Raw genomic sequence first — 19,618 nt, 5'->3', positions numbered from 1 at the left:
TAAGGTTAGGGTTAGGGTTATGGTTATGGCTATGGTTAGAGTTAGGGTTAAGGTTAGAGTTATGATTAAGGTTATGGTTAGAGTTAGGGTTATGGTTATGGTTAAGGTTAGAGTTACAGTTAGAGTTATGATTAAGGTTAGGGTTAGGGTTATGGTTATGGTTAAGGTTAGAGTTAGGGTTATGGTTATGGTTATGGTTAGAGTTAGGGTTATGATTAAGGTTAGGGTTATGGGTATGGGTATGGGTATGGTTATGGTTATGGTTAAGGTTAGAGTTAGAGTTAGGGTTAGGGTTATGATTAAGGTTAGAGTTATGGTTAGGGTTAGGGTTAGGGTTAGTATGGGAGATTAATATGGGAGATTTGCCTTAACGAAACTTTTCTTCATAGTTCCTCCTTCATAGTTCCTCCCAGTACTACAGTACTACAGTTTCCTGTAGAGGCCTTCTCCTGCCTGTGGACATCAGTTATATAATCAGTTATTTTCATAGTCAGATCTTTGTAGCTCAGAGGAGCCTATATTTGATGAATGTTATTACAAGGTTTGGAGACATACCTACAACTGGTGACATGCCTCCAACCTGATTTGCTAATCCAGCTCTAAGACCTTGTCCAAGAAATCAGAGCACTTTGCAACACTTGGGGTGTCCCAACATTTGCACAGGCCACACTGATGATTTTCATTTGACTACTGACGTGTTTTTATCATTGCTTCGCGTATGCCGGTGTACCCAAACTTTTGCATGCGGATGCGCTATAGGTGTGGAGCTGAATCCATCATGATGGATTCCTCTTCATCGCATCTGCTGTTGCTCAAAGTGACGTTCTTCTCAGCTCGTTTGCTCACTGTAAACATGCCGAGCCTCCAGAACAGAACCACAGTGGATAGATATGATGCTTTGACCAGCGACCCTATTTGAAAGCTTGTTTGCTTCTTGATTTGAATCTTCCCTGAAAACTCTGTATTGAGCGTGTGCGGTTGAGCAGATGCACTCTGCGGAGCCTGATGTTTCGAAGGTTATAGCTGCACAAGGAGAAAAAAGGAACACTGTCTTCCAAATATATTCCTTCATAATTGTGGGCTGTCCTTTGCAGTCACGCTCACACACTGCTAAAAGGGAGTCAAGACGTGCAGTTCAAGAGGCAGCTGGTTAACAGAGATATGTTGCCATTTATTGCGGTTCCATGTTAAATGTCAAGAAGCAGCCCCCAAACCCATTATATTCCCTCGCTCTACATTAGCACGTGGCACTTAATGAAGGCGGAAATTGAAACGTTAACCTGAGCCAAGGGGAAAGGAGTCAGAAGTCTGAATTTGCACCTGCCATCAACCGTACGTGCGTAGATACTCATGCATATACGTGGCACATGTGAGTCCATGCATCTCTGCAAAGTGCCAGCCACGTCGAGGGCATCTTGACATGAGCTAGACAGCCAAACGCTAATGGTTCTATTGGACACTTCAGTCGTGGACTTCGGAACATACACTATAAATCAAGGGTATTAAAAAAAACAACCAAAAAAAGAGTGGATTAGGCTTTAGTTAGAGTAACTGTCCCCACTGTCCAGGGAGGAAGGCTTTCTACTAGATTTTGGAGGAGCATTATTGTGAGGATTTGATTGCACACAGCCACAAGAGAGTTATTGAGGTCAGGATGTTGAATCAACACTACCTTGCACCTCCTCCACTCCCCAACTCATCCCAAAAGTATTGGATGGAGCACCATCATCATCATTCCAGAGACCATAGTTCCACGGCTCCATAGCTCAATAGTAGGGGGATGGCTTTATACCCCTCTAGCCCATGTTTATCTGCTCCAGGGAGTCCTATTCTATTGGCAGTACATTTCTACAGGGACTGGACAAGCAGTGTGTGTGTGTGTGTGTTTATTTGCACATATGTGTCAGCAATGGGTGCAACTAGTCGTGCTGCTTGCCATCAGCAGCCAGAGTCGGAAAGAGCACAATCGGATTGATGGCACCTCCTCCCTACATCCCTCCCAGTGTGATGTTTTGGTCAGGACAGGCGGCTGTTAGCTGTTGTAGCGGAGGTGGGGAGTGGTGCTTTCCTCTGAGCGATGTAGCATTAGCAACAATTTGACTTTGAGGAAGCATGTGGTCGCTTTTACTGTCCCAGATTAGTGGCATTGTGTGCAATAGGCGAAGACTTGGCTGTTGGGTAGAAGTGGCTAAAGGTAAAGTGGGTAAGAAATTCAGTCAAGCCAGGGTAAATACATTGTGAACCGACTCTGTTAGCTGGATGAGCTAATATTTCTAATGTTCTCCTCTTTGACTTAGCTAAGCTTTGATGCAGGTTTTTGACAGTAATATGGGGGATTTGCCTGTCTTACCAGCATATGAGCAGTTTCTCAGTCTTCCAGAGCCCTTTTTTTGACCTCCACACTTCCCCTGAATGTTCATTTCTTAACATTCTGCACTGTAGAGGCCTTCTCCTGCCTGTGGACATCAGTTATTGTCATATTCAGGTCTTTGTAGCTCAGAGGAGCCTATGTTTGATGAATGTTATTACATTATTTATAAAGCTTAGAACTTAGATTCACCTGACTGATGACATGCCTCAAACCTGATTTGCTAATCCAGCTCTGAGACCTTGTCCAAGAAATCGGAGCAATTGGCAACACTTAGGGTGTCCAAACATTTGCACAGGCCACACTAATGATTTTTTACTTTACTACTGACATGTTTTTCGGGGTACCCAAACTTTTGCATGCCTCTGCGCCGTATGTGTGGAGCTGAATCCATCACAAGCTGGGGCAGCAGAAGCTGTGGAGCTGTGGGTGTGTTAGGAGGAGCTGGCTGAGGAGCTTTTCAGATGCCCTCAGGGAGAGCAGCGTGAAGAAGGCTGTTTAGACATCTGGACAGCTCTTGGTGTTGGAGACACGTGCTCCAGCTTCTCCCTCAGCCCTGCTGCCTGCAGAGACGCAGCAGCTGCTGTGGTCACATGGGCACAGCTGGGATTTTCCTCTGCTGAAGTGGCTCCGACCGAAGATCCTCCTTGAGCCCACCAGAAGAGAAGAACCATACAGATACTGAATGCCTCTCTGGAGCCACACCTTAATGCAGCTGTCACTTCACTGTAGTTTCTATTTGTGTGGGGAGGTCATTTCCAGCCCAGTGCTCATTAAGTACAAGCCATTAATTTTCCATCTTCCATCGTTATATTTATACATTAGGTTGTTGATAAATTTGTTTCCTTGATTTTCTCCCAATTTGGTACTGCTAATTACCCACCATCCATAGCTTGCCTTAGCACTGGCAATTCTCCTGACCATCGGAGGCTAAGGACTTCAGTCTAGTCTAGTCCGATACACGCAAAACCAGCCACCGCCTCCTTTCAAACTGCCGCCGATGCATTCAGAGGAAAGTGCTGGGTCCCTAGCTCCACCACCCCAGCTAACAGATGCCTGTGTCGGCAAACATCGCTTTAAGAGTGATATATGGGTAGAGAGAGCGCCATCTACCCACCTAGAGAAATCACAGACAATTGTGCTCTCTTGGACTCTGGAAGCTGATGGCAAAACGGCATGCCTTGGGATTCGAACTCCTGACCTCTGGGGCTGTAGTGGCAGTGCAGTAGATGTTTATTACAGCTTCCATTCTTTTCAGGAGACTCTCCTGGAAGATCTTTTCACATATTTTACAAGTTTAGTCTTAGAAATTGGAGAATTTTGGACATTTTGGAAAGTCCTCCAAAACACATTCAATGACGATGAGGTCTGGTCTTTGGGTTGGTCAACCCATTGTTCCGTTAGTCGACCTATTGTTTAATTTTCAGATGTTCTTCTTCGTTGTCTTTGTTTTTCTATTACTCAGTAAGGTCTTCTTGAACATCTCCCATCTCCTTTCAGACCTACAATGTTGAGTTGGAACAGCGAGGAAGTAGGAGTAGCGATACCTGTAGATTTGTTCAGATCTGGAGCTTAATGTTCTCTCAAATCTAAAAACTCTGATAGGGCAGGATTGACAAAATAGTGACCAAAGATGGCGTTTTCATCTGTTTTTATAATATAAATACCTGGATACGTGTGGACGGGATCTTAAAGTCCTACTGGTTCTAACTGTATTACAGTAAGTATAAAGTTTATGTCAAATAAGTCTATTTACTAAAGTTCTGGTCTTAGATGATATTAGAAGTCACTCAAATACACTCTTCTGAATCTTTCAGTTCTATCCTTGTGGTGATTAGAACCCATGTTCTATCCCCTACTGAGGTTTTAGTACATTGCCTCCCAGCTGGATGTGATTCTGTATCCAATCCGTATTTACCAGCTATAATGAAGCAGTAAAATACGGTGCTGTCTAGTGTATCAATTTTGCTAGTTTCAGTTTAAAGGGCAAATATTGATTCTCAGTTTCATTAAATGTCAGCATTCCATAGCATTTTTCTGATCTTGTTTCTTGCGCTCCAAAGTAAAACAATCAGAAGGTTTTCACAGCATATGGTGGTGCATGTGAGAATGAAAGATACAATACTGAAAGATTAGAAAGCAAACAGATTGTGGTGCTTGTATTAGTTTTCTGTGCTGAAATGCTGTACCAGGAGAAAGCTTGATTTGTGGTACTTCAGTTTGTTTTCCGTACTCCTGGCTTTCCAAAAGTGATTGCTCAGCCAAATTACAGCCAATATAGAGTGGACAGTGCTCTTCTCTGCACTAGGCTGAAGTAGAGGTGGAAAGACCGGACCGATGGAATTGGTTGAGAGCTTCCTCAGACGTTGAGAAGGTTCATCCCATTGGCAAAAAGTATTCTTTAAAAAAAATAGGTTCAGAAAGTCAAAGCCCAGGAACTGCTTGAGTCATTCCCATGAAACAAGCTCAAACCAATACAGTTAAATACAATAATCAGCCATAATATTAGTACCATTGTACTATTGTACAAACACCAGTAATACTTGCCACCTAACGAGCAAATTTGCAAATTTTTCAAGCTGAAACTGTGGAGGAACTCTTAAGGTGCTTTGAGGAACCTACACAGAAAGGTTTTTAGAAGAAAGAGGTTCCTTGAAGGTTCCTCACAGCACCTTAAGTAGGCCTTATTACTTACTTTTAACAGTGCAACAGATTTCAGTCTGACTAACCGGAGACGCATTTGCCCACCCAGTCTAAACGCATAATACTAGTCACATGAAGTGACCAGGTCTCAACCTGAAACAGGGTCACCAGTGGTCCACAGTTGTTGCCATTTCTCTGCACATGAAATCTGCCGGTTATGCCTGAAGGTCTGGTCTGGTCCTAAACTAACCGCAAAAATCCTGACTCACTGCGCACGAGAACATCCACCAAAGTCCACTGCAAACATTCAAAATGTGATATTAGCTAGAATGAATAAACTATAATGGATTAAATATGCAAAGATATCATGCAGACCACTGAGCTGGACCATAGAGGTGCTTCAAGTGCATGGCCCTGTCACCCTGAGGGCCAGGTTTGATCTCAAATTCAAGTATGTAGCAGCAAATTATGATCCATTAACAACACTTGAGCATTGAAAGCCCAAGCTAAATGTCTTTTAAATGGATCCATGTTAACTTACTCAGGCTATATGCATCATTAAAACAGGCCTTTTAGGGATTTAAATCATTTAAATAATGGCCGTGTTGAGATGTGTGTTGAGAACAAAAGAGGAATAGCTCACGCCTCGCTATCAATTTGTAATGGGAGACATGAAAACCATTGCCAATGCGAACTTCAGAGGCCTGAAAAACAAAAAGGAGCCGATGCTCTTGATTTGGTCTTTAAACGAAGTAGCTGGTATTGTCAAGAGCTCTGATTTCCTACTTTGTTACCAAAGTGATCTAAATATAATAGCGCTGGGATATGACAGCCTCTTCAGCGGGTCATCTCCCTGCAAATGCAAGCCGACGTCGGACTTTATTTCGGTTCCTTTTGGACCGTTCAGCTCGCAGCGGCTCTCTCTTTTCCAGGAACTTACCCTGCCCTCGATCCTGCGCTCAGAGCAAAATACGATACTGATGCACATTTGCCGTTCTTGAAGTGTCTCATGCAATCATCTGAACTCGCCAGACTTCTTTTCAGTTCAGGTTTGCTGGCTGGCAGAGCAAATCGCTAACTACAGCCCACCCCCGTCCAAAAACGCTCCTCCGCCGCAAATGTCATCTTCCCGAGCGCACGGAGATGTCCTTTAGGGTAAATGGAGGAGACTTTAACTCTGTGTGATGGCTTCGGTGGAAACAAGGCAACAATGTTTGTTTGAAGCTAAGAGATGTAGCCTGAGAGAGAAGAGAAAAAGAGGGGGGACTCTGACTGCGTCCCTCGCAACATATTTTTTCAGTGTGTGTCGAGATGCTCGTTAGGTTTTAAACGATTCACTTTCAGATCCCGCAAATGACAGACAATGCCGGCTAGAGCACAAACCAGCAGTGATGAAATTCTTGGTTCTCGTGGACTGAACATCTTCGAAAGTTCGAAAACATGAAGATGCCAAAATCAGTTCTCGATTGAGTCGCACCACTGAGTCGAATCACTTTTGGTTCCCTGAAGAATCATTCAGTTGATGGTTTTTCAGAGTAGTGGTCCTCAAATCAGTCCACAGGACCTACCTATGTGTTGAGAACTGGCATAGAGCATGGAGCAAATGGATAGTAGGAGGCCCTTCTTTAAAGCACTTCTGTGAATGAGATGTTTGCATGTGAAGAACCTTTTTAAAATTCCATCAGTTTTTGTAAAAACAATGGGGCCGGGTTCGGTGTGGAGCCATTTGTGGATGTAGCCATTTTATTTGCCATCCAAACTCATCAGTGAAGCCACAAGTCTTCTGAGATGTTGATAAAAATGTCATTAACCCACCTGTCCGTAGCTCCACCTAGAACTAGCAGTGCTTCCAACACGTGGAAGACACGTCTTCCAAGCCAAGCCAGCCACTGCCTCTTTTCTAGCTGTCACTGATATGCGGTACCCCCAGGGAGCCGAAGCTTGGATTCTGACTCGTGACCCCCGGCCCATAGTGGTAGTGCATTAGACTGCTGAGCCACTCGGATAATTTAGTGGTAAATTAAAAAAATAAATGTGGGGACTACCTTACCTTACATCAGCGAGCATCTGCTGTACCTCTTTACCATTTAAGAACAGAACATTTCATATCAGAACCCAACACTGACATTTCCATCTTAACCTTTTCATCACAGAGAAATAATGGAAGTGGACGAAGGTCTTTACAACCAATTTAGGCTTTCAGCTAAAATTGTACATTCACAAAACCCCACAAGACTTGTCTGATGATCTTAGCTGGTGAGCTGGTGCTCATGTTATGGCTGATGAGTGTATATTTGTGCATTGTTCTGAGGTTCTGATTGCATGCATTCAGCCATGAGAGCATAAGTGAGGTCAGGTACTGACGTTGGATGATTATTTCTGGATCATAAACTCCTCTCCAGCTCATCCCAATGATATTTGGATGCAGCTCCATCATCTCGGGGGGAACACTGTTCCATTGCTCCACAGCCCTGTGCTGGGAGCTTTATATTCCTGTAGCCAGTGCTTGGCATTGAGCATGGTGACCTTAATCTAATGCATGGCTGCACCTCAATGAATACAGCTTAACGGCAGATGAATTCACAAACTAGAAGGGGCGTCTGGATACCTTTGGACATACTGTAGTAGTAGTTTTACTGTACTTGCTCACCTTATCTACTTCATCTACCTGGAAATGTAGGAAAAGACCAGCAGTGGAAGCATGCTTGCTATCATTGCTACCCTATTTACTGTCTCTGGGTGTTTCCTGCTGTTCCTAACTGGCCAGCGGAGGCATTGTTATGCAATGTTGCCTATTTGTGGTTGTTTTTAGCTCCAGAAACATGACAAAGAGACTGAGGACGTTCCTACCAAATGGAGATCGGAAGAAGAGATGGAGAAAGAAGCCACAGAGCTGAGGGGCCTCTTCAGTTAACTTCTGGTCCTCTGGTAAGCCTGTCTATAACACACAAGTTGTCAGATTATCTGTTTGTTAATGGCAGTTCTGGTTCTTTAAAGACTCCATAGGTGGCTTTAATTGGTGGTTCTTTGAATAGCTGTTTTTGTGAACTAGTAAAACTGAAAGAACCTCTAAATTTAGAAGGTTCTATACCAGTTTGTGTAACCATGCATCCAAGCCGAGGACCTTCGGGACCTTCTGTAACCATGCATCCAAGCCGAGGACCTTCAGAAACCTTTCTTTTTAAGAATCTATTGCCATCAGCAGCCAGAGCCTGAGAGAGCACAATTGCCCTTGCTCTCTCTGAGTGGGTAGATGGCTCACTAGTTCCACATTACTCAGTGTGATGTGATGATAGCTGAAGCATCAGAGCTGGGTGTCCGGTGCTTCCCTCCGATCACATCAGTCTCCCAGTGATGTTGCACTGGCAGCAGTTCGAAAAAAGAGACGGTGGCTGGTTGCACGAGTTTGAGGAACCTTTTGAAAGTTTGAAAAACCTCTGCATTAGAAAGTTTTAGAAGCTTTAGAAGGTTCTGTACCTTCAGAAACTTTTCTTTTTAAGAGTCTGTAGGTTCGTTTATATCCACTGGTAATTTGTTTCCGTGTGTATCTTCCCACAGGGCCAGAATCCGTACTTCCTAATGAACAGCTGTGGTGATTGTACCTGAAGAAACAGCTGCAGTATTTTCATTTGCAGTTCTTTGTCTTGAATAAAGCTGAACTCGACTTCTGCATGAAAGTCTTCTCCTCGTTGTTTCCTGTTATTCATTTTTAATTAAAAGCACTGGATGATTCTCTACACAGTACTAGGCAAGTGGTACTAATGTTATGGCTGACCCGTGTGTAAGCTAATCATTATTTCCTGTTATTCATTTTTGATTGAAGGCACTGGATAATGCTCTACTGTATCGTCCACTGTATCAACACTCTGTGACACGGTAGCTGTGTGGCGAGCATCAGGTCAGTAATCCCATGTGATTGACAAGCAACCCATCAAATCAATGCTTTGACATTCAGGTTGTTTGCTTATCACTGAGCTAATCTTTCGAATGAGCACAAACACTCCACATGCATGCAACAGAAATCTGCTACTATAAAAAACTATGAAATCACGAGACCTGACATTGACGAAACCCATAAGAGGATTGGAGGAAAGGCCAATAATACACTAATCGACCATAACATTAGCACAGTTGACCGGTGAAGTGAACAATATTGATTATCTTTATCTACAGTGGCATCTGTCAAGGGGCAGGATCTACATATTAGGCATTTTGAACAGTGTACAGTCAGTTCTGGAAGGTGATGTTGGCAGTAAAAGCAGTAAAAAATGGTGGGTACTAATGTTATGGCTGATTCTTGTAAGCTCATTTGTGATGTTAATCTGCTTTGAAACAGATTTCAAATGAACGTTTCTCTTCTGGAAAAGATCGTTATGATGACATAATTAACTGTCATGGATGTGCCTTTTCCGTTTTCTCTGAAGTCACAGAGGAAAACTTTAAGCTGATGGTTCTTCAGTGAACCATGCTGGTAAAGGATGTTGATGTTGGTCAATTAGCCGTTGTATCAGAGCATGCCGACTGCCTAGGACACGTGCTAGTCTTCACGCTCCTAATGTGGAGGGCATTGCTAATGATAGGGAGTTCATATGAATGGGTATTGGGTAATTGGCCTTCTAAATTGGGTAGAAAATGGGGTAAAATTAGAAAGACATTATTAAAGAAAACAATAAGGACCAACGGGAAGTTGCAGGAGACGATAAAATCATCTGCTGGATCTGTGGAGGATCTGTGGATTCAAAAAATTGCAGAAGACCTACTTGAGCTCCATTTCTACCAGATGACTCCATAAGGACTCGCCACATTATCTAAAGGTTCTTGAAAGAGCCCTTCAATCGGAATAAACTTTTATGTTATATGAGGGTTCCTCACTCTCACCAGTCTCACCCCTCACCAGGTTGTTTATGGCCTTTGCTTTTTCCTGGTCGCAACATCTAAACAGCATGTAACCCCCCTTGTCTTTGGACCACCATAAACTTTAGTTTTTGCTTGTTTGGTTGGCTTTTTTTCCCATCCACCTTCATCTTGCACTCCCTCTACACTGCAGCCCTCTCTTCTACACGTCTTGCCTTTAATATATTCATTCCTCGCAAAACTCCATCAAGACTTTATGGAAATCTGTACCTTTAAGTGCCACATTTATTCTAAAGCCCGGTATTTCACCATGCCTGATATGCAATGCAAAGGCATCCCTTAGATTTGTTATTCATGAGTGTCCTGAGCTACATTTCATTATTCATCAAGTAATCCCATTGTCCCGTCATGTAAATCAGTGAAAGAAACCATACTGGGGTTTTTTCTCTTATTCCCTAAGCAGAAGTGTCATCCTGTCAGTGGGGGGGAAAATGGACAAAATAAGATTTGGAAGCCAAGGTGCTCTCTCTCTCTCTCTCTCTCTCTCTCTCTCTCTCTCTCTCTCTCAAAGGTCAGTCATCAGTCTGTAGTCGGCAAACCATCTGTTATGCCATCAGTGTTCAATTCAAATAAGGTTTTTAGACCGGGACAGAGCAGGTAAAGTAATAGAAATGGATTGCAATCTTTCATAAGCCATGTCTCCTGATTGCTTCGCCTCTCAATGAAATCGCAGAAGGTTAAGACGTCCACATCCAGCGCTTGTTTGGCTTGAAACCGTCATTATTTACATTTAAGCATTCAAAGGAATTTTGACAAATGAAAGCGTAGGCCAAGACCCTGTTATTATCAATAACAGAGGAGCTGAGAAAATGTCGCTCGCCTCAAATAATCCCTTGCGCAAATGTATTGTTTGGCCCACAGTCGAGCATCGAGGCTATTATGACTCTATTATTTTATCAATGAGGAAATAAAGCGTTCTTGCCTCGCCTCTTATTCATCCGGGAAAAACGGGAATACAGTTCTGACAGAGGAACGTAGAGGAGCCTAAAGCCTTTTAGGATAATCAAGAAAAAAAAAAGGAGGCCCCATGAATTTTAAACAACACTATTGACCATGAGGGTTTTCCTTAACCCCTTAACAAACACTCCAAGGGCCCTGTGTTACACCCTGCACGAGACGCCTTGTGATGCTCATTGCTATCTTACATCCTGCTAACAGTCCATCTTCACAATTTCCGCCTGCATCGTTTAAACAGCAGCGCTGCTTGTTAATATATGTACGCTGATGGGCGTGGTGGTCTCGAAATGAGGGGTGGTCAGGTCAGTTTCTGGCATTTTGCTGTGTATCTTGACAACGGAAAACACAGGAGGAGCTCCACTGACTGAAAACAACCTAGGCAGACGTTCACCAACAGTCAGACGTTCGTTCGTTTATTGCTATCTCGGCACTGAGTTGTCAACACAGGCGTGTGCAGCCCGCCGCTCGTACACCCCCCCACGCTTTACACCACTGAAATAGCAATCCGCCAAAGTCAGTCAGACCGCACCTGGCTCTTAAAGGGAACGGCGAGAGACACGCTGATTGGTTTATTACTTACTGCACGTTACACCCAAAACAACACACCCATGATTCATTAAGAGACTTAGTAGATGCCTTTTTCGTTACGATAGCAAAGACACATGGTTGACGGCTTGCCTAAAAAAAAAGGCTACAATAGGGCCCCAAGTGTTATTACACACTAAAGAGTATTAGTCAGGAACTACAGGGACTTCTGTACTTCTGGTGGGGCTATTTCTTGGTAATGGCGGGCCTCAGGCTATTTAAAGGGCTATTTAAAGGTAATATCTCGAAGAAGGGGGAAGAACATCTATCCCACGTGGCTCGGCTGAGGTGCAAGTTCACCCATTTTGAACGATTAGGAAGGATGTTGGTTGGCCTCGTATGATATTCATGACATAAAATGACCCACAGGATCAAGCTCGGTATCCCCATTAGCTCAGGTAGCCCTCTCCCAAACACAGGCCATATCCATATGTCTTGACGCTGAATAATTACTATGTACCTCTTACAATGTCACATCCTTAAAGCATGTTGAGCATAATTACCTATTTGGAATTAATTGTACATAAATTGCTAATGGCATTTCAATTAAAACAACTGTCTAGACACTATTGAATATGTGTTTTAGGAAGGACATTATTTACACACGTCCCCAGTAATTACCTCCCTGACTTACGAGCTGTAGGTTGTAACCAGCATTACGCCTCTCCAAGGATCTCCAAGGACGCCAAGACACGAAATGGCATCATGGCTTCACGTCTGCAGCAAGGTGAAGTTCGTTCAGGTCGCCGGTTTTACGTCATGCTTTCTTTGAGGACCTCGTCCATGAGCCAGCCAGTGATATTTATCATAGCTACGTATGACTGGCTCAGTATTCTGACATTAGGGCTAAAGAACAGTAAGGGTTTCCAAGCTGCCACTATGATCCGAGAGGCCGAGAGAGCACCTCTTGCTCTCTCAGGGGTGGATTGATGGCACTTCCTCCTCCTGATGTTGGTCAATTAGCCGTTGTATCAGAGCGTGCCGGCTGCCTAGGACACGTGCTAGTCTTCACGCTCCTAATGTGGAGGGCATTGCTAATGATAGGGAGTTCATATGAATGGGTATTGGGTAATTGGGCTTCTAAATTGGGTAGAAAATGGGGTAAAATTAGAAAGACATTATTAAAGAAAACAATAAGGACCAACGGGAAGGAGGCGATAAAATCATGTTCTTGAGGATCTGTGGAGGATCTGTGGATTCAAAGAGTTGTAGAAGACCCACTTGAGCTCCATTTCTACCAAAAGACTCCAGAGGCAAGAGGAAAATTTGACCACTTTTCTGGATAACAATAATTACCCTGTCGTCGGCCCAGGTCTTGTAACATCTGGACCCTCACAGATCCTGGCGTACACCAGGTGACCGGGTAGGACCAAATTTCGACCCTTCCTCTCTAGAGAGGCCATCCAGGTGCTCTGGGTTCAGTCTCTCACTTCAAGACTTTACCACTGCAGCTCTCTTCTGGCTGGTCTCCCTCTGGGCACCATCAGACCCCTGCAACTTATCCAGAATGCAGCGGCACAGGTCGTCTTCAACGTTCCTAAATTCAGCCATGTTCATCTCCTCTGCTGCGTTCTCTCTTCACTGGCTTCCTATAGCTGCTGCCCACATCAGATTCAAAACCTTGACAAAGCCAAGACTGGACCAGCCAGCCCCTCCGTACTTGATGGCAATGGTCAAAAGCCGATCTGCACCGAGAGCCATTCGAGCTTCAAGTACGGCTTGGCTCGACCCGCCATCCCTCAAAATCCACGGAAGACAAGCATCCAGGCTTTTTTCTGTCCTGCACCAAAGTGGTGGAACGAGCTTCTTCTGGGTGTCCGAACGGCAGTCCAACCCTCCTCTTCCGAGAGTACTTGGGCGAATAGCAGAGTGGTCTCCTTACTGACTTGTGTTTAGTAGAGTCTAAACTTAGGAGGAAGGAGGTTTTGTTGAGGTCAAAGTAATGTAGCATTTCTAGAAAGTGACCCAATTTACTTCACAAGGCTGAGATTATTTTGACGACCAGTGTTTTCCACAGAGTTTCTCCTTATTTGTGTTCTACACCCTTAAAATGAAGGGATCTTTTGGGTGGTTCCATAGAAGAACTTCTAGAGATCCCTAAAGAACCCAATTGACACTTCTAATAGATGCTTCTCTTGTTAAGAGATGTGAGAGTGTGAAGAACCTTTTAGAGTTTGAAGAACCTCCACCTATGCAATGAAATGCTCTCCACCACTTTCTTCAGAACTTTCCCAGGAACCTTGTGTCCAAGCAAGGGATCACAGAGAAAACCTATATTTTTAGGAGTGGAGAGTATATGAAGACCAGCTTTGGTAAGATGCTGAAAAATGAAAAGTTGTCAAAAAAAAAAAAAAACTTCTGCCAGTGGTTGAACTCTCTTCGCTTCTTCTCAGGCTATCAGCGCCTCAAAGAAAATCAATCATGTGCTAGCACTGCACCCATCAGACGTCAATCACCTTATCTTCACCAAAAACCCTTACCTTACCTCACCTCAAGATTCTCTCTATGTCTAGATGTTTGTAGACGTCGGCTCATCCACCATTTCTTACGGAATCAAAAGGACATTCTTGGGTAAATTGGCTTCCGTTTGCGGTAGCGACAGCTTCTACTCCCCTGGGAGATCTTTATGTGAGACGGTAGAACATTGCTGAGATGACCTCATTTCGACCACAAGAGCATTAGGCAGTGTTTGGATGCTGGATGAGTAGTTCTGGATTGTAAACAGTAGTCCAACCTCATCCCAAAGGTATTCGATCTTGCACCTACATCCCAAATTATGTTTTTTCCTTACTCCAAAGCTCAATGCTGAGGGCTTTTACAACCTCCTAGTGGACCTAGTGACCTTTCCCATGTAGACTATACGAGCTGTGTGTGCACAGGTCAACATCGAGGTCAACATCCCGATTAACATGGACTACATCTTACAACATAGCTGGATTTACTGATGAGATGGTTGTCCAGATACTTTTGGACATCCAATGGAGGTAATGGACCTCAGGCAAATTTGTTCTAGTCTGCAGCCACGTTTATTGGAGAACAAATCCCATATGGCAGTTGGTGTTTGGACATATTACCAACATCATTTGGCAGTAATGGGCTCTGAGCAGGGCGACATTTACTAGTTAAGCTAAAGTACATGCCGCCCATCATTTGTGCTTTGGGAGAAGCTGGGAGGCTCTGCGGGTAATGTTCTCTTCGGCCTGCCCTCTGTGTTTTAATCATTAACACTGCCATTTTGGGGATGAGGATATAATGGCTGCTAGGTGCCCTGAGTAGATGGACTGGGGAGTGCACTCCCATTAATGACCATTTTTAAACAAGCGGCCATCTCTGTGGTGAAAGGACACATGGCGCTCGCTGGGTAATGGCGGTGCTCTTAGCCTGGATGAATTTAGCTTGAGATGTAGGGTCGGGGTGAAAAACATACATACACACATACACACACACACACACACACACATATCATCAGTCCAATGTTTGTACTGTATAATGTGGAACGCCCATCCATAGGAACGAATGGGGTTTGTGCATCCTTCTTATGTGATGGTATAAATACACTAGTAACACTCAAATAACCACATGAGGTACCACAGCATCCACTGTAGCAACACCCTAGCAACCACTTAGAAAAAAAAGCTTGTTAATATCTTAAATGTGTTTGAAGTTAATGCAGTTTTCTGACTGATGACTCTTGGCTAAGCAGTAATAATCGGGCACTGGTGGAAAGTCACACCGGTGGATATCTGTAGGACCAGGTAGCTACAGGTATGGAAACCTGTTTAAGGTGCAAGGCCCTCCGCTAACATGTCCATATGAGGCCCGTATAGGTAGCTCACCTGGGATGCAGAAAGTTTTGTCCTTGGGTTCCATGTCGGAGCCACATGTGATGGGACCAGTAGGGTAAAGCATTAGCCCTTTCTAGGCTGTACACCATAAATGGTGCCTAGAAGGGACCCATGTAACATAAAAAATGATGAAATTGATCATCATTGAGCTACATTATGTCACAGTATGCTTTGAGCATCATGGATGTCCTCAGTACTTCAACAACAGGTGGGCATGGGTTCTGAGTTGGGCTTCATGGCCTTTATGTAACATGGGTCCCACCTAGGCCCCATTCTAGCCTAGCTGGGGGTCATGTTTTACCCCTTTCTGGTCCCATCACTGACCCTGGTGGGCATCCATATGTGTCTCCAACATGGAACCTGTGGACAAAACTTTCTGCATCCCAGTTGAGCTACCCATACAGTCCTCATATGGCCTTGCCCATTGAACAGGTTTCCATACCTGTACCTACCTGGTCCTACAGCTTTCCACCGGTGTGAATTTCCACCAGTGCCCGATTATTACCGCCTAGCCAAGAGTCATCAGTCAGAAAACTGCATTAACTTCAAACACGAATGCGGCCAATGAAGCACAATAAGGCCTGAAGGTGGTACAATATGCAAAACTTGGAGACATGAGCGGAAATTGCAAAGGCAGTGATTTTTGACAGGGGTCTTGGGAGGGGAATAAAATCGCACATGGCTCCGTAGACGAGCTGTTGCTGCATAAAAGTGCGGCCAATTGGGAAAAGAGCGAGGAAAAAACCCCAAAAAACATACAGTTGCGAGTTCTCCCCTCGCCGCGCGCAATCATTGGGCGGCTCGGAAGAAAATTGCTGAATTCCCAAACACATGCGGCTCGGCTTAATTAAAAGCACATTACGGTACAGGAGAACGGAAGGGTCCGAGGAGGCCCTGGCACGGGGCTTCGCTCGTGGCTAATCAAATGAGATGATTATATAAGCAGTCGCGTTGCACCCCCCCACCCCCCACCTCTAACACACCACTCTGTCACACCACCCCGTTACACCATTAACCCCCACTTCCCCTCTCGGTTGCTAGCGGTGCTTATAGTTCCAGCATCAGAGGTTCGGGGGTGGGGGGGGGTGGACTCAAGAGAGTCGGAGTCAATAACATGTCAGGCCTGTGCCTCAGAGCTACATACTGCATTAACTTGGCTACAGTATGCAGCCAGACTATTCTCTTTAAAGTAGGCCGGGTTTAAATTGCCTCACATCAGAGTGCATCGGATAGAAGACGAAAGACGAGCAGCGCTCATCCGGACGAGCACGTATCCACAACAACTCCAGCTGCCCGCGATTTAATTCATCCCCTTCAGCGACTGAAAAATAATTGGGGTGTCATTTCCTGTTTTCGTTCTTCACCCTCTTCGGACGCGCAGATCATTCCCGCGCGACTGCGTGCGTATATAGATATTACGAGCCACTGATTTGTTTCATTTCACTTGAAATCATGTCAGGTGTCTAATAATGCCTTCGCGCCTCCACGTTCAGTTCCACCACACTGCTCTAGGAAGCACTATTGGGAATCCCCCCTGCCCCCCCCCCCCTTTTTTTTTTTTTCTTTCCACGCCACAATGCCTTCTCCCAAACGTGCTAGCAAGCCCCCAGCCTCTCAGGAAGAACAATAGGGCAGATTTTCGCTCACACAATACCTTGCGTCCCACACAGCTCTGAATGAATGGAGATGGTTGGGCTTGATGGTATTGTCCTTGTGCTTTTTCGCACCGATGTCTTGTGCTGCGCGTAGGCTTGTAGGTAAATGTGTGTAATTATGTGCATGTGTGCATACTGCATATACATGCACCAATCAGCCATAACATTAAAACCACCTGCCTAGTGTAGTGTAGTGTAGAGCAGCTCTGGCCTGTCAAGGCATGGACTCTACAAGACCTCTGAAGGCGGGTCCTGTGGTATGTGCAGCACCTCGACGTTAGCAGCAGATCCTGACCAAAGTCCTGCAAGTTGTGAGGTCTTCAGGGTGGGTGCCCATGACCTGCTTGCTGGATCAGCGGTTGTCCTTCCTTGGTCCACTTTTGGTCGGTACTGACCATTGCATACGTGCATCACCTTCAAGATCCCACCCTTTGAAAGATGCCACTGGAACCAGATAACCAATATTCTCCACCTCACTTGTCGGTGGTCCTAAATGTTCTAGCTGATCAGAGTACCTGCACACACACACTGTGTGGCCAGAAGTATATGGACAATGCGCATCCAGCGTTTCCTCCAAGTTCAAGGGAATTAATATGGACTGTAGTGCTGTAGTAAATATATCTACTGTTCAGGGAAGGCTTTATGCCAGGTTCTGGAACACTGCTGTGAAGATTTGTTTTACACTACTATTGTTTTATGACTTTTTTTGTGATTTGCAGGTTAAGTGGATGCTATAACTTCTGGACAGGGTTGTAAGTTTATTAGGTATTAACTTGGTACCTACATATATTAGCCTTATATGTGCACTCTGCACTGCCTGAAGCCACGCTCAACCAAGGGACCACCTTAGGGCTATGCAATTTGGCTGGTGGACTGCTCTCATCACACAATAGTGACACCAATGGCATGGTAGTATTAATGTGGGTGTTCCTACAACAGCAGATGAGCTACAGGCAGTATATGTATGCCTGCAAACTAGTCTATTCTGAACTTTTGGGGGTCCACGACGTGTAATAATCTAGAAATAAATATATATTCCAGTAAATAAATGAACATCCTAATAAAATTATTTAATTAAATTATTGTCATTATTATTAAAAATTAGAAATTACTACAAGGGCTGCTTCCTGAGGGCTCTAAACTGCTGCTTTTATGTCTAATGGCTAGAAAGGCCCAGTCTACACAGTACCCCTACTGCATATGGTATGTGTTCCTGTTTTTTAAAAAGACCAATATATCTATCTACTTGTTTCTAATAAACTGGCCACTTGGTACTGCACACTCTTGGGTAAAGGGCCTAAACTAAAAGGGCAAGCTAGTTATAAGGTGGAAAGCTTGCTGTGGTGTAGTGCATCCTTAAAGCTCATTTAAAAGACCTCAAGGAACATTTGGTACATCGGGGGGTACATTTGCAGTGTTTATGCCTTAGGGGGCAACAAGGTACCTACCAACAATATTTTTACTGGTAGTGTATCCATCCAAACATCCATCCATCCATCCATCTATACTAGTAGTTGATGGTGCCTCGGACACACCTGTCTGCCCACAACCACAACTGTCTCCTGCTTTGGCCCTTCAGACTGAGCCACAACAGGTCAAATGCATTCTTCAGAGGTCCTCTGGGACCAGCCTTCATTTCAAGCCCCTGTAACCCCCCCACCCCCACCCACTCCTCTGTCTTTCTCCAACCTCTCTTATTCTCTCTTGCCTTTTGCTCTCTGCCCCCTCCTTACTCTATGCCGTCCCTCCTCGCCCCCACCCCCCACCCCCTGTCTCAGTATCCTGGTATAAACTGCTCTGCCCACGGTTGCCTGTAAACCTGCAGGGCATTTTAAATGGAGCTTTGATCTCTGTCTCCGAACACACCCAGAGTTCCAAAAAAAAAAGACAAATTCCGGCTAGTAGCACGTCTCTGGATGTGCTCTAATGAACAAAGTGCCACTGAGAAAAATCCCCCCAACTCTCCAAATCTGCCCGTTCAGCAGCATATGGTGGGGGAATACATCAGAAGCTCCTCCACACCATCCTCCTAATGCCTCTTCTCTTTGTGTGAGAGAGCACGCGGCTATAAGCAGTCTGAAGCCTTTGTGTGCTCGCTTTGTGCGCGCTGAGACCATGACATTTGGACATTGAGTGCTGGAGTATTCCACCGAGTGATCAATTGCTCCTCGTGAAGTTCCTCAAGAGCACAGAAGGCGTGTAGAAGGACCAATCCAAACTCACACACATATTTCGCTTCTCTGCCTTTTGGCTAGGATCAAGTCTAATATACTTATCAGTTTATATTTACATTTACAGCATTTAGCAGATGCTCTTCTCCAGAGCGACTTACAAAAGTGCTTTGCTATTTACCCAAGAAAAACCTCAGCTAGTTAGAATAGACTAATAATTCAAAGATCCTCTAAGTTCAGACTCTACTAAACACAAGTCAGTAAGGAGACCACTCTGCTATTCGCTCGGAAGAGGAGGGTCTTCAGTCTGGGTTTGAAGACAGCAAGTGTTGGACTCTGCTGTTCGGACACCCAGGGGAAGCTCGTTCCACCACTTCGGTGCAGGACAGAAAAAAGTCTGGACGCTTGTCTTCCGTGGATTTTGAGGGATGGCGGGTCGAGCTGAGCCATATTTGAAGCTCAAAGGGCTCTTGGTGCGGA

The 19,618-nt window shown here is 44.6% G+C and overlaps 1 protein-coding gene across 4 annotated transcripts in view; it reads left to right on the top strand.

Moving 5' to 3' along the window:
• Positions 1–8,688, top strand: part of LOC140543092 (bis(5'-adenosyl)-triphosphatase) — a 362,414-nt gene extending 353,726 nt beyond the window's left edge. For all 4 annotated transcript variants that reach the window (XM_072666108.1, XM_072666107.1, XM_072666109.1 and 1 more), the window contains 2 exons: positions 7,824–7,939; positions 8,570–8,688. In XM_072666108.1, coding sequence (XP_072522209.1) covers positions 7,824–7,925 — 102 coding nt within the window. In that variant the 3' untranslated portion in view covers positions 7,926–7,939; positions 8,570–8,688. The remainder of the gene's footprint in view (positions 1–7,823; positions 7,940–8,569) is intronic.
• Positions 8,689–19,618: the final 10,930 nt, after the last annotated feature.

This window comes from Salminus brasiliensis, chromosome 21 (genome assembly GCF_030463535.1).
Source record: "Salminus brasiliensis chromosome 21, fSalBra1.hap2, whole genome shotgun sequence".
NCBI lineage: Eukaryota > Metazoa > Chordata > Actinopteri > Characiformes > Bryconidae > Salminus > Salminus brasiliensis.
This window is presented reverse-complemented; position numbering and strand designations above follow the sequence as displayed.